The following is a 14,375-nucleotide window of genomic DNA, read 5'->3' on the forward strand; positions in this document are numbered from 1 at the left end:
ATAATCTTCTCTTTTATAAAGATTATTTTTGTACTTAATTTTTGAATTTAATTACTTTTTTGATATGAAAAAAAAAAAATCTATAACTTAAATGACAGAATATTTTTATTAGTACTTATGAAAATTTGTTGAATTTATTACTATCATAAAGGAAATATAAAATTATATAATTGGAACATTAATCGAAAAATTAAGATTTTTATTTTAGTTAAAACTTCTATATTTCTTTTATATAGTTGATGATATACTAATTACTATAATGTGGTATAATAATATCACTCAAGAAAGTTAGTTTAATATTCTTAGTTGCTTCATATTATATATATATATATATATATATAATAATAATAATAATAATAATAGCATCATAATAAGTAAATAAGTACATTATATCGTAAATAACTAAAATATAATAGTTTATTGCTGTGTAATAAATCTTTAGGCAATATTAATAATGTACATAGAGGAATATATTCGTAAACTGATATTGTATTGTCAGAGGATGCGAAGTAGTAAAACAATTCAGAAATAAAATATATATTATTTTAAATGCATATTATGATTCATGAAATGAGGACTATAAATATGAATCAAAATTTGATAGAAAATAAGAATCTATGAATAATGATAATACAAGAATATCACCCAAACGTTTTATTAAGTAATTCAAATTAATTATATGCAATCCATTTTGCGGAGGTAGATTATTTCTTTGAAAAAATATTATATAGAGAATTTAGTCCTATATATAAAAAAAAAAGATGTACAAAATCTACCCAGAAAAAAGTTCTAAATCATTCATCATGCACTAGTACATCTTTGATATTCGTTTTATCTATATAAATTTTTTTTTTAATGGTATTTCTATTATCCATTTTATTAACTTAATTTGTATATATTATTTCGGCCTGTAACGATTCTAGGTTTATAACTGAAAATATGTTATTGTTATTTATGTAGCGTAATGGACGTATACTTGGATTATCATCATCTATAATAATTATATCTACAGTTACTTATATCCTAATAAAATTATTAAAATATGTAATTGATAATCGAGGAAATGAATATAAAGTCTAGTTGTAATGAATACATCGATTAAAGAAATCATATTTTTCGTATAACAACTAATATTCTGCATTATTTTAATGATATTATTTTCGTACAGAAATTCCGTCTTACATGAATATAAGTTATATTATACATCACATATAATATACACGTATGTATTTACTCGGAAAAGTATAAAAAGATATATTAAATATTTATTACAGTTCGTATAGATATATTTTTGTTTTAATAATATACTATATTCTTATAGGTTAATTTATGATTTTCAATTATTATATATATATATATGTATTTTTTCTTTTATTGTAATACTAAATACGTATAGCTAAATATTCGTAACAAATGTAAGAGCTATTTTTGAGAAAACTATGTGAATGTAAATACTTATGTAAATTTTTATTATAAAATATATGAACTCATTTAATTTGTTATACAAAATTGCAATTAATACAAATCCTCTTTGTTAATTAGACAATTTATGTTTATAACAATATTAGATTTTTTTTAGTTTTATTATGGTTATAAATGACTATTTAAAGAATAAATTATGTAGAAATTTATTATAAAATAATTTTAATTTAAATGTGCATTGTTATTTTTCATTTAATATAATTAAGGCCCTCTTTATTTTTTTTTGTCAGTATGCATATTTTATAGAAATAATAACAAATATTCTTTGGAAATAAATTATTATAAGTGGTGTGTTTCAAATCTTATTGAATATAAAAATATATTTAATGAATGTTTCGATTCTATGAATACTTTGAACTATAATAAAAAAATTTCTTAATAAAAAGATATTGTATTTTTTTGTTTATGATAGTAGTTAGAGAATTTTTTTTGAACGAATATTAATCAGGTGTTTGTGCATTTCATAGAAATATTTTTTTTTTGATGTGTTATAAACAGTAAGTATTTTATAAAAGTAAATTATATAGATATAATAAAATTTAATTAATCATTAAACAACATGTAAATAAATTTTATGGTAAATAAATTTTTTTCTCAATATTGTTATATATAGATAATTGTTGATATATTTGTAGTACTCTGCAATTTTTTTTTCTATACATTTTTTTACAGCAGAATACGTAGGTTCTTGAATATGTACAAGAACATAAGAATTTTTCATCAATAACCAGGAAATTTATTAGATATTTTTAATATACTTTTTAATAATATAACATTTGGTAAAAGAAAATCGAAGTTATATATATGTTCTAGTTAATAAAAAAATAATTATGCTTTTATTAAAACTATAAGCTGCAATATATTTTAATTAAAATATTAAGATATATTTTGAATAAAAAGCTTAGTTATATAAGGATAGTATATATGATTTTTTGTGAAATTTATATTTGAGTATTTCACATGATATAACCATAATTTTTTTAAAAGTACTATTATGTAAATTCAAATACTACCCAAACGTTAATATTAGAAGTTTTTTGGTTATTATAGATATGTATATTTATAAATGTATTACCTACGATATAAGATAGCTTATGTATTACTATTTTCCGGTGATATATAATTGAATTTAGATATTTTGGTATAAAACATAGATAAAGATATATAAAAAAATACAACAACCTGATGAAAAAAATTTTAATAAACTCTTTCATATATCTTTGTTTTATTTTATTGTATTACTTTTAAATATTTATGTTTAAAAAAAAAAAAAAAAATTATTTCAAAAATTTAAGAATACTTTATTTCCAAAAAATTATTTAATTTAAACTTAATAAAAAACAATAATTTTCATATATTGTTATAAAACAATAAAAAAATGAGTCATTATTTTACGTTAAAATATTTATTTCTTCGTAGATTAGATAGAGTATAATTAATTTTATTTTTTTGTATACCTTATATTCTATAAAATACTGTTAGAGATTAGGTAGTAACTAAATAATATGTTGTAATAGATATAACGTATAATGTTGTTTCTTCATTTATTACAACAATTTTTTTAATTATATTATTAATATTTTTAATAATAATAACACGCTCTTCTAAAATATAATGTTTATAAAATTCGACTTATTAATAGGATAACATTCTTAAAACTCATATTTATTATTGTAATATCTAGAGAAATGTATTATATATACATTATATCCTACTATATATTCTATATAAGCTCAATAATTATAAATATTAACGGAACATATATTTTTCTTTTTAATTTATAGTGAAAAGGATTAAATAAAAAATTATTTAATCGATGTGTCAAGTTCTATAATTAAATAATATATTCTGAATTATTGTGAATGTATTCAAGTTATTTTATATAAATATACATTTATTTTTATTTTTAATAACTTTAACATAAAAATTTTGTATAACAATGTCTCGATTATTTCTTTTTGTAAACGTAATATTCATTATAGTTATATATATTTGATTAAGTATTCACGTAGCATTAAAAAAAAGCTTTTTCAACAAATACAGCATACTTTATATTTGCAAATATATTATAATATTATTGTTTTTTTTCTTTAATATATAAAATAAATAATAATAATGTATATCTTGCAACGAAAAATTAAGATAATAGTACTTATTAAAATTGTTGTGTTTATCTTTTTAACAAGGATCTGTCATATTAACAGTGATGTAGTATGATAATATTATTTAAGGATATTTGTATTGTTTTTATTTTTAGTGTTCTATATTTATTAATAGTTTTTTTTATTTATTAGATTTTAGGTTCTAATAAATGGTAAATATTTGCATTTCTCTTGTATTTTAGAGGCCGTTTAGCAAGTCTATGAATGAGCACTTCGAACTTGATAGAAAATCAGAAACCAGAAATTATCGATTACTAGCAAAATATAAACAGGATAAATATTCAAATGCCTTAGTTTTAAAAGAGGAAATGACAAATAATGGAATGAAGAAAAAAAAAGATATAACTAATAACATGGAAGGGTACACTGGAAAAAGAAAACATTCAAATGGAACTCCATTAGAATTTAGAGGAAACTGTAAATCATATATGAAAAAAAACAATTGTATGTTTGAAACAAAAAATTATTCCCACTTTGAAAAAAAAATATTCAAAGAAATGGACTTTATGGATTTTCTTAAAAACAACAAGATAATTAGTAATAAGTTTTACAGAAAAATAATACGTAAAAAATGCGTACTACCATTTGTTTTACCGTTATTAATATTCTTTTTGTTATCAGTACTGCTCATAGTAGATTTATCATGGAGTTTTTTAGATGAAGATAAAGGGTTGTGGGGTACAATAGGATTTTCGAACATTTTGAAACAATGGGGAGAAGAAAATGGGTGGTTGAATGCAGTATATAAGTCTCTGAAAGATGTAGTGCAAGGGTTTTGGAGATCCATTGGAGAAACGCCTGGAACAGCTATCAGTGAATTGCATGTATTATTAAGATTATTTAGAATCCTAATATATGGCTTACCGTTTTTAATATTAGGTATAACATGTATATCAAGGGCTGTTTATTATCATAAAAAAGTTAAAAAATATGAAAGAATAAAGTTCAGACAAAGATAAAATTAATAATAAGTTACATAATTTTTTCTGTAATAAAATAATCAATGTGAACTAATAATTACAATATATATAAATATATATAATAAACATATCAATAATTGCTTAATTCTTATATATGAACATACAGATAAGGGAATTTTTTATGAACAAGTTAAAAAAATACTATCATAGTTTTTTTGTGAATTAGAATATTTTAGTATATTTATATTTGTAGTTTAAATTATAGTTTGAGCTTTAATATAATTAATGGCTTCGGGTAAATTAATGTATTCCAGTAAATTCGTATATGTTTTTGTACGTTATTATTACTATATAAAAAGACAATTTTTACAATTTTATCAACATTTTGTGGTGATTTATATTTTAACTATAATAAGATTTCTTTTTATTTGATCTCTTTCTAATCTAAAATGGTTATTTGTTGATACATTTAAATAAATGTTTAATTAGGTTTATATTAAAAAAAGATGTATTACATTTTTCATATAATTATTAAATGCGAATGCATATTGTTGTATTGATACATATATATTATATAAGGAAATGTTTAATAATTATTATATAAATACGTTTATTAATAATGTGTAATAGAACTTATTTATTTAAACGTCCTTTTAACAAACATTTATTTTTTTTTTTTAATGGTTTAAAGAGAAAATATAGATATATATTAAATTATTATTTTTATTAAATATTTTTTTGTTTATAATCAATTAACTTAGGATTTATACATATGACCTGTTAATGTAGGGCTGAACACTTTTCATTTCTTATAATTGCTCTTAATTTTATAAAATTACTTAAATATATATTATATTGAATATTTATACATATTTCAAGATATTATTTTTTAATTTTTATTTTTTACGATATAAAATGATTATATTAATGAATTAAAAGTACTTATATATTAATAAATAATATGAATTATTTTTATTTTTTTTTCCTTTCATAATAGTAAAATTTTAAATATATCAATACGTCACTAAAAAAGTGAATTATATTTAGGTGTCATGGATAAATATATATTTGTTCTGCATTCATCTAATAATTTGCAAGTAATATTTTATATTTATTTCCTCTTTTTTTATGTCTAAATATATATCATTTGAAGAGTTATTATTATTTTAAAGGTGTATAAAAAAAAATATATTTAAATTATATTGACAAATACTAATACATTTATATTTGTAATGTAAATTTTTAGATAAAACGATATTAAAAGAAGCATTATTTTTTTATTGATAATTAATATGCATATTATATTGTTTTTTTTTTTTTGATTAGATATGTTTTATTTTAGCTTTATTAAAAAAATTTCAATATTTTATTGTAAAAGTTTTTATTAAATAAGTATAATAATTTTATATTAGAAATATTAATAAATTACTGTTTAAAAAAAAAAGGAAAAAATCTATTAAAATTTCCTTTGTAAAAGTAAAAATATTTTTATTACATTTTAGACAATAATACTAAAGGAAAAAAATGAATTAGTCTAATTGCATAAGTGTTGAACACATTACGAGCTACAAAATAAAATATATTAGTATACATAATAAATTCATAAGATAGGATTAAAAGAAAGAATATTGGATCTAGAGGTGAATGATGATATAATATTATATTTATACTACTACATATATGTAGTAGCATAATTCATTTATTGTGTAAATATATATTAAGGACAAAGATATATTTTTTATAAAAAACATAATATATTTGTATATTACTGCTTAATTGAGTAAATTCATAAATAATTTAAAAAAATATGATTTATTTTTAAAAGAAAAGACTAAAATATTGTTTAGAAATCATAATTATAGAAAGAACAAAAAACTTGTATTTATATTTAAATGTTTAAGAGGAATATGTTAGAAAAAGAATTTATTTTTCTTAAATAATACCATAATACATATATTTTTGTTTTTAAACATTTTAAAAAAAGAATAGCCTATACTTTATATGGAAATATCTTATGTGATATAAAACGTTAAATACTCAAATCATTGTAACATAAAAAGGTAGGTAAGGATGTTGAATATAAGTTAAGGTAAAAGTATAAATAATGTAAAACTTTGAAAATATAATGATATTAATTTTTGTAATATTTTAACATTTTCTAATGCTGTTTATTATTACCTTTTATAAATAATTTATTTCAAAGATAACTACAATATAACGATATATTTCAGATTATTACAATAATATTTTGTGTGTATAACTTTTTCATAATTATCGCTGTTTGGGTTACACATATAGAATGCAAATATTTTGGTATAATATATTTTTTGTTTATAATTTTTTTAATAAATATTTATTTGTGTTTATGTTTACGTTCATTTATTTTAGTACACCTTTAATTTTTACACCTGACATAACATATCTTTAAAGGAATATATAAAAAATAATATATACCTTCTAACATTAATAGAAAAATTACTAAAACATACATTTTAGTAAATTATTTTGTCTTATACTATTTTTTGTGTGAAAATTATTCATTGTACATATTATACTTAATTGCAAATTCATTTCATTTGGAATATTCATTAATTAATATAATTGCATGCAATATTTCTATAAATATTTTATCTTTAACAACATTTGTTCTTTATCCTTTTTCTATCATATTAGTATTTCTTCTAAATATATATATAATAAATAAAAAATTAAAATATAATGTACTCGAATATAGAAATTTTTCATTGAGAAATGATTGAATAAATCAAAATTAAAAATTGTAATTTTTAAAAATAATAGAACAAATATAATGAATGAATTATTGTTTGCTGTATAGTGTCTATATCTTTATAGATTAGGTAGTATAGATTAAATTCATCATTTTAAAAGAATTATACACCATAAAATATTGTTATTAAGGAGAAACTAATTCCCCTACTATAATTGTAATAATACACAAAGTTTTTTTTTTATTATGTTATTATTATTTTTATAGTGTTATAATAATTAATGTTCTATAAAATATATCTAGATTTTCCTAAATACAATATTTACAAATTTAGAACTATTATTATGATAATAACCTTAATATTATTAATTATTACGTTAATATATTGAAGGATATATTATATATGTACTGCACATTCTATGTAGTAGTAAACTCAATATTTAAATACAATATAAAAACACTTATTTCTTATTTTATTCCGAAAATAATTAATAAAAGCATTACCTAATTAATACACTACATTAAATTAAATATATATTTAATTATATACGAACAAATTCTAGTTAATATATTTTTATGAAGTTTATTTTTATTTTAATATAACATTATAAGTTATACAATATATTTCTAAAGTTATGTTACTATTTATATGTAGTATAATTAATTATAATTATATATATTTTATCATGTTTTTATGAGAGAATTATAAAAAAAAAAATTTCATAAATATAGAACTGTTTGTTATTGGAAGTACATTATATTTTTGTTAATATTTTCCTTAATATAATATTGCATTAAAGATATATATAATGGGACACAAAATTAATATAATAATATTTATTAAAATTGCTGAGATTATCATTCTAACATGGATAAGCAATTTTAGTAATTATGTGGTAAAACAATATCATATAAGTATAATATTTATTATTTATAATTTTTTTGTTTTATATTAATCATTACAATATTTTACTATTAGTTTATTTATTCTTATTAAATCTAATTATTTACTTTGTATTTTTACTGTATATCTGGCAAATATTTGGACGGAAACTGTAAGTATGATAGAATAATAGATACAAAACGTTATAGGTTATTAGAAATATATAAACATGACAAAGATTCAAATAATGTGTGTTTAAAAGAAAGATTACCAAATATTGAAATTGACAAGCAGAAAGACATATCTCATAATGAAAAAGTAACGAAAAGAAAAAATAAACATATAAAAGTTTATTAAATAAGTCGCAGTATTTTACAGAAAATGCAGATAATAATAATGGAATTTTTGATGGAAAACACTTCCATTTTGAAAAAAAATGGATTAAAAAAATAAATTATGATGATTTTCTTGATAAGAAGAGGAGAATTTGTAATAAATTATTAAAAAAAATAAAATTTAGGAGTTATGGATTGGCAGCTTTTATATTTTTTCTTTTTATGTTGATCGGAACAGAATTGCCAATATTATGTGGATTAGGGTATATGAAAGAAAAAATAGAAATTACATTTAGTTCGCAAAATTTGCGTGATACCGTGAAATCTATTGTAGACACTCTTTGTCCAGAAAAATATTCATATCTAATAATGTTCTCACTAATTATCTTTATATTATCTGTCACAATTATAATAGCTCTTCCTAAGATCTTAAGAAATAATGAAAAATACAATAAAATTAAGTTGATGAGAGAATAACATGAACAACAAGGAATTTGTATTTTCATATAAATTAATGATTAATTAGAATTATTATATGTAATATGTTTATTGTTATATACTTTATAGTCATACCTATTATTGATATAATTTTGTAAATATACATGTGTATAAGATTTTATTTTTATACGAACATTAATAAATTACGTTTTTCGGTTTTTTGTATATTTGAATGATTTAATGATATTCATTTTTTATTATAAATTATTGTTATAGTATAATTAAATATTATTGCTTAATACATATATTTGTGCGTTAATTTTTATTTCTTTTAAAAATATATATATTGAATCAAAATGAACGTATAATATTAAAATTAATATAATTCTGTTAATTTTATATTAGAATATATATATTAGATGAAAAATACCTATGTTCTATTAGTTACCTACTTCAATTCTAAAATGATTATTGGTAGATGAAATAAGTAAATAGTTGACTTTACATTGAAAATAAAAATGTCCTTTTTTGTATTTAATCAAACGAAGTGAATATGTTATATTTCATTAAATATATTTTACTCAAAGGAAAAAAGATCATGTTTATTCTATAAAATAATTTTTATTAGAAAAACATTATAAATATGTTTATTACTTAAGACTATTTAACAAATGTCTTTTTTTTTATGGTATAAGTGGTGAATTATAAATATATGATAAAATAATAGCATTTCTAAATAAAATTCTGAGTAGGATATGTTATATAATACATGCTACCACAATAATAGATCTTATATTTTTCAGAAATACATGTCGTTATACGATTCTTGTATTCATCTATAAATTTCCATGAATTTTCTTTTCTTCTTAATGAATACAACATAATTTTTCAGATGAGGTGGATTAGTTTACAAATAAATTACATATTTGTAAATACAACACTGCTAAAATGATAATTTTATGTCCTAGTAAATTACAGAGATTATTGAAGTTCACTCATTATTTTAATTGGGATAATTTATAATGTTAGTAAAAGAAAAAATAAGAAAATTTCTGTAATAGTTGCTAATGCTATTAATGGATATTAATAAATAAATTCATAACTTTTAAGACGAGTAGTTTTTTTTATAGTGATTTTGATTACCTAATGAATTTCTTACAGGAACTTGGATTTATTTAGATTTAAGGGTCTCATGTTCATCATTAACAAATTGTTAAAATAGTATACTTTTGCACTTAGTCATAGGTATTTTATAAGTAACATATTCAATTTTAATATTTTGTATTTGCATAAAAAAATTATTGCCATTTTGCAAGATACATTTATATATATATTTTTATTTTATAAACAATAACATGTTTCATCATAGATTAGAAGATATTATGTATAAAATGTATTAATGTAACTTTTTCGAAATTGTGAAGCATATACTATATATGACAAATTATATAACAGGAGATCATTTTAAGTATTTTTTGTTTTATTGTAGAAGAAAAAAGCTTACGTTTCATTATATGAATTATATTGAAAATATAAAATATATTAGATTAAATAAAAATTTAATATTTAAATTAATATTTTTTATCTTTAATAGGGTATAGCTAGTATAAAAATGAAAATAATATTTTGAAAATTGAAATTTATTATTGCTTTATATTTAACTTGTTTTATTATTATTCAATAAAATTTTTTATTAAATATAAAGAGGTTATAATGGTAAATATATGTGTAATTTATTGAGTTATATTATGCATATATATATAAGAATACAATTGTCTATTAGCATGTATAATTAATAAAAAAATTTAAAGTATTACTAGGAAGTTAGAGTATTTGTGTGTTTTTTTTTAATTTAGAAATAAAACAAATAATTCATACAGATAAATAATTATTTTTTAAGAAAAAGATTCATAAATATTTTTACAAACAGTGAATGTTACTATGTGGAAAAAGTTGTGTTCATATGCAAATGTTTACCATGAATTTATAATATATGCATTTATTTTCCATAAATTTTTTAATAATTTTACTATATAGGTTATTGTAAAATTTTAATTGGTTTATTTATACTATACATTAAATTATTAACTACGTAAAAAATTGACATAATCCAAATATATTAAAACCTATAAAAAACTAAATAAGATAATTCACAAATGCCAGTCTTATAGTGAATTTAACTGAAAATAATATATATAGAAAAATTTTAATTTTTTTTAAGTATATTTTTTTTTTTTTTTTTTAATTTTTTAATTTTATCCTTAGAATAGAAACATTTTAAAAGAAAAAAATTGAGTTCTATATTAGATGATCTATATTAAATTATTAATAATATAATATTTTTGTAATTTATAATTTTTCCTTCTCCAAAATATATAAAAAAATAAATATGTTAATAGGGAATAATTTTGCTGTTATAGATATATTTATCAATATATATTTTTATGTTCATTAATTTGTATTTGTAAAAACTGTTTTTAATATAATGTATATGTAAATGAATTAACTAAAAATTATTTATTTTTTTAAATATTATTAGAAGTAAAATTACGAAATCATACATTTTACAATATTACTATGTTATTTTTTTATTTATTATGTACATTTAAAAACGCGTATGTAATATTCAAATGGTAAATATATTTCGTTAGTAATATCTATAACTTTATTATATTATATACACTATTTTTACACCAATTTTAATTTTAATCTCTATTTTTTTTTATTTTTCTTTAAATTTTATTAATATTTCTTCTGAAAGCATACATTTTATTAAAAAAAAAAAAATACGTAGAAAAGAGGAAAATTTTAAAAATTTTCATTTAGTAGTAATGGGAAAAATTAAATTTAGTTATAAATTATAATTTATAAAATCTGTGATGCAAATATAAGAACTCTGTTTTTTTTATTTGATTTTAAAATTGATATTTTTTTAGTACATCAGTAGCATAAAATACTGATTTTTTAAATATAAAATAAACCGTAAAAATTACGATTTTTTAAATTAAAATTATACAAAATTTGTAAAAATATTCATATTTTATTTTATTATTACTATTATTATATTATGATAATATTTTTTAAAAATAATAATCTTTTGTTCCATAATATAATATTTATCAAAAAGTAGTTATTAGTAAGGAAATATAATTTTAATTAGCATTTATTCTCTCAATATACGGAACATTGTATTATCTACATTTTATACATTATATATTTTATATAAAATGAACGTCTTAAAGTATCAAGGAATTATTATTTTTGTTTTTATTTTGAAAAAAATTAATATATCAATTATTTCGTTATTTTACTACACTACATAACAAAATTAGGTGTTTTAAATAATTATTAATACATTAAAATTATCCTATTAAAATAATGTTAGTTTTTTATAAATAATGTTAAGGTCAAAATATGATATTAAAATTTTACAGTTCTCTTAAATTTTCTATGTTGTAAAATGTATTATACTTATTATATGAATATTATAAATTTTTTATGAAAAATAAATATAGCGTCCCTTGTCATTGAAAGAATATTTATTATCAATAATTTGTTATTAACAGGAAATAATAAAATATTAAAAACTTACATTATGAGAAAGAAATTTATGTTATACTTTTTTTTTAAAATTGCTACATTTATCTTTTTAAGATGGATATGCCCTTTCAATAGTGAGCGGGTATGATATATTTTAATTAAAGATGCTCTAATTATTCATTTTTGTATTTTTTTTATTTCTAATAATATTTCTTATTAGCTTGGATTTATTTGTTTCTTTAAATTGTAAATATTTCTTTTGATATTTTAGAGTATCTTTTGTAATTATTTGTATGAGAAGAACATTATTGATGAAAAATTATATAGAAGAACTTATCGTTTACTAACAAAGAATAAAAAGGAAAAGTGTTTAAATATCGTATGGGAAAAAGAAGTTATTCAATATAATGGAAAATACGAAAAGAACCATATATATAATAATGAATGTGTATCCAAAGTAAAACATAAAATGCGAAACAAATGTACATCAAATAATTTAGGAAGCTATAAACAAGCTGGAAAATGTAAATCGTTTATATACAATGGAGAAAATACCTCTTATGGGAAAAGAATGCTAGACAAAATATATTATAAAAATGTTCTTAGGTATAGTACAAATTCTGATTTTACGTTTTTAAGAAATAGTATACAAAGAAAAGTTTTTGAATATATTTCTTTATTTATCTTCCACTTAGTAGTTGGTGTAGCAGGTGCTATATTTTACTTTTTTCTTAGAAATTATTCAGGGGGAATAACTAGCTCGTCCTTATTTAAATTATTATCACCAATATGCATATTATGGATTATAGTTTTAGTAGGGCTTTTTTATATCTTCAGAAAAACTGTAAAATATGGAAAGTTATTACATTTAAAAAGGGATTTCAATTATACGAAGCATGCTACTTAAGGTAAAATAGAATTTTATAAAGATTAAATTTATAATTTCCTAATTAATATTCAAATATAACGAATATGCCGATAATTTAATAGGTTTAATAGATATACCTATCGATGAGGAACTTTTTTATCCGAAACAGTAAAAAGTTACACTCTCAATTTTTTTGTGAATTTTAATATTATTATGCTATTCACATTTTATATTAAAATATGATATCATTTTACTACAATATTGTTATTTATATATATATATCTGTATATAACAATGTTTTTTTGAAAAATATATGTAACTTAATATATAAAAGCACAGTTTATATAATTTTATTGTCATATGTGTTATTTATTTTTGTAATTATAAAAAAAATAGTCTTGAATCTTTTTTAAATTATTTTAGTTTTAAATTACTATTTTATAGAGTAACTAAAAAATTTATGATTAGTTTTTTTAATTAACAATAACCATGTCTTGTTTTTCTCAAGAAGAAACCAATTGAATGAATGCACTTGTATTGCTATTTATATATATATATATATGTATATGTACTTTTTTTATTTTATTTTTTGTGTTTGTATATATATAAAAAATTAAGTATGTGTTGAATTAACCTTATAACTATATATTATTTTTTTGCTTAAATCCAAATTTGTTTTATAAGGGATAAGTTTAAATTTAAAAAATAAAAAAGACCAATGAATATTAATGAATTGGATAATACATGTAATTTTATATAATGTATGAGATAATTAATTTTCATTTATTATGCTTCATTGTTTTTTTACGATTATAAAATAGTATGTTTAATTAATAATAAAATTTCTTTAGTAAAGCACAAAAAGGTACATAACATCTATGATGTTTTTAGTAAATTATATACGATAAGAATCTTTTTTTTTTATTTTAATGATTTTATTCCATCATATTCTCTTATTAAATTATAAATATTATTATTTTTACGTATTATTATACTTCACAATTGAAGGTTGATACTAG

The 14,375-nt window shown here is 18.3% G+C and overlaps 3 protein-coding genes across 3 annotated transcripts; all 3 read left to right on the top strand.

Annotated features, from left to right (window-relative positions):
• Positions 1 to 3,844: 3,844 nt before the first annotated feature.
• On the top strand, positions 3,845 to 4,603 carry MKS88_000317 (fam-l protein; the record flags this gene model as incomplete). Its single annotated transcript, XM_067219332.1, has 1 exon — positions 3,845 to 4,603. The coding sequence occupies one exon, from the start codon at positions 3,845 to 3,847 to the stop codon at positions 4,601 to 4,603; it is 759 nt and encodes a 252-aa protein (XP_067070326.1).
• A 3,498-nt stretch (positions 4,604 to 8,101) lies between these two features.
• On the top strand, positions 8,102 to 8,987 carry MKS88_000318 (fam-m protein; the record flags this gene model as incomplete). The annotated part of the gene is made up of 2 exons (XM_067219334.1): positions 8,102 to 8,207; positions 8,554 to 8,987. The coding sequence occupies 2 exons, from the start codon at positions 8,102 to 8,104 to the stop codon at positions 8,985 to 8,987; spliced, it is 540 nt and encodes a 179-aa protein (XP_067070327.1).
• A 3,556-nt stretch (positions 8,988 to 12,543) lies between these two features.
• On the top strand, positions 12,544 to 13,395 carry MKS88_000319 (uncharacterized protein; the record flags this gene model as incomplete). Its single annotated transcript, XM_067219335.1, has 2 exons — positions 12,544 to 12,630; positions 12,760 to 13,395. 2 exons carry the CDS (start codon positions 12,544 to 12,546, stop codon positions 13,393 to 13,395), a joined length of 723 nt encoding a protein of 240 aa, XP_067070328.1.
• Positions 13,396 to 14,375: the final 980 nt, after the last annotated feature.

The sequence above is a fragment of the Plasmodium brasilianum genome (assembly GCF_023973825.1).
Source record: "Plasmodium brasilianum strain Bolivian I chromosome Unknown PB_00_19, whole genome shotgun sequence".
Lineage (NCBI taxonomy): Eukaryota > Apicomplexa > Aconoidasida > Haemosporida > Plasmodiidae > Plasmodium > Plasmodium brasilianum.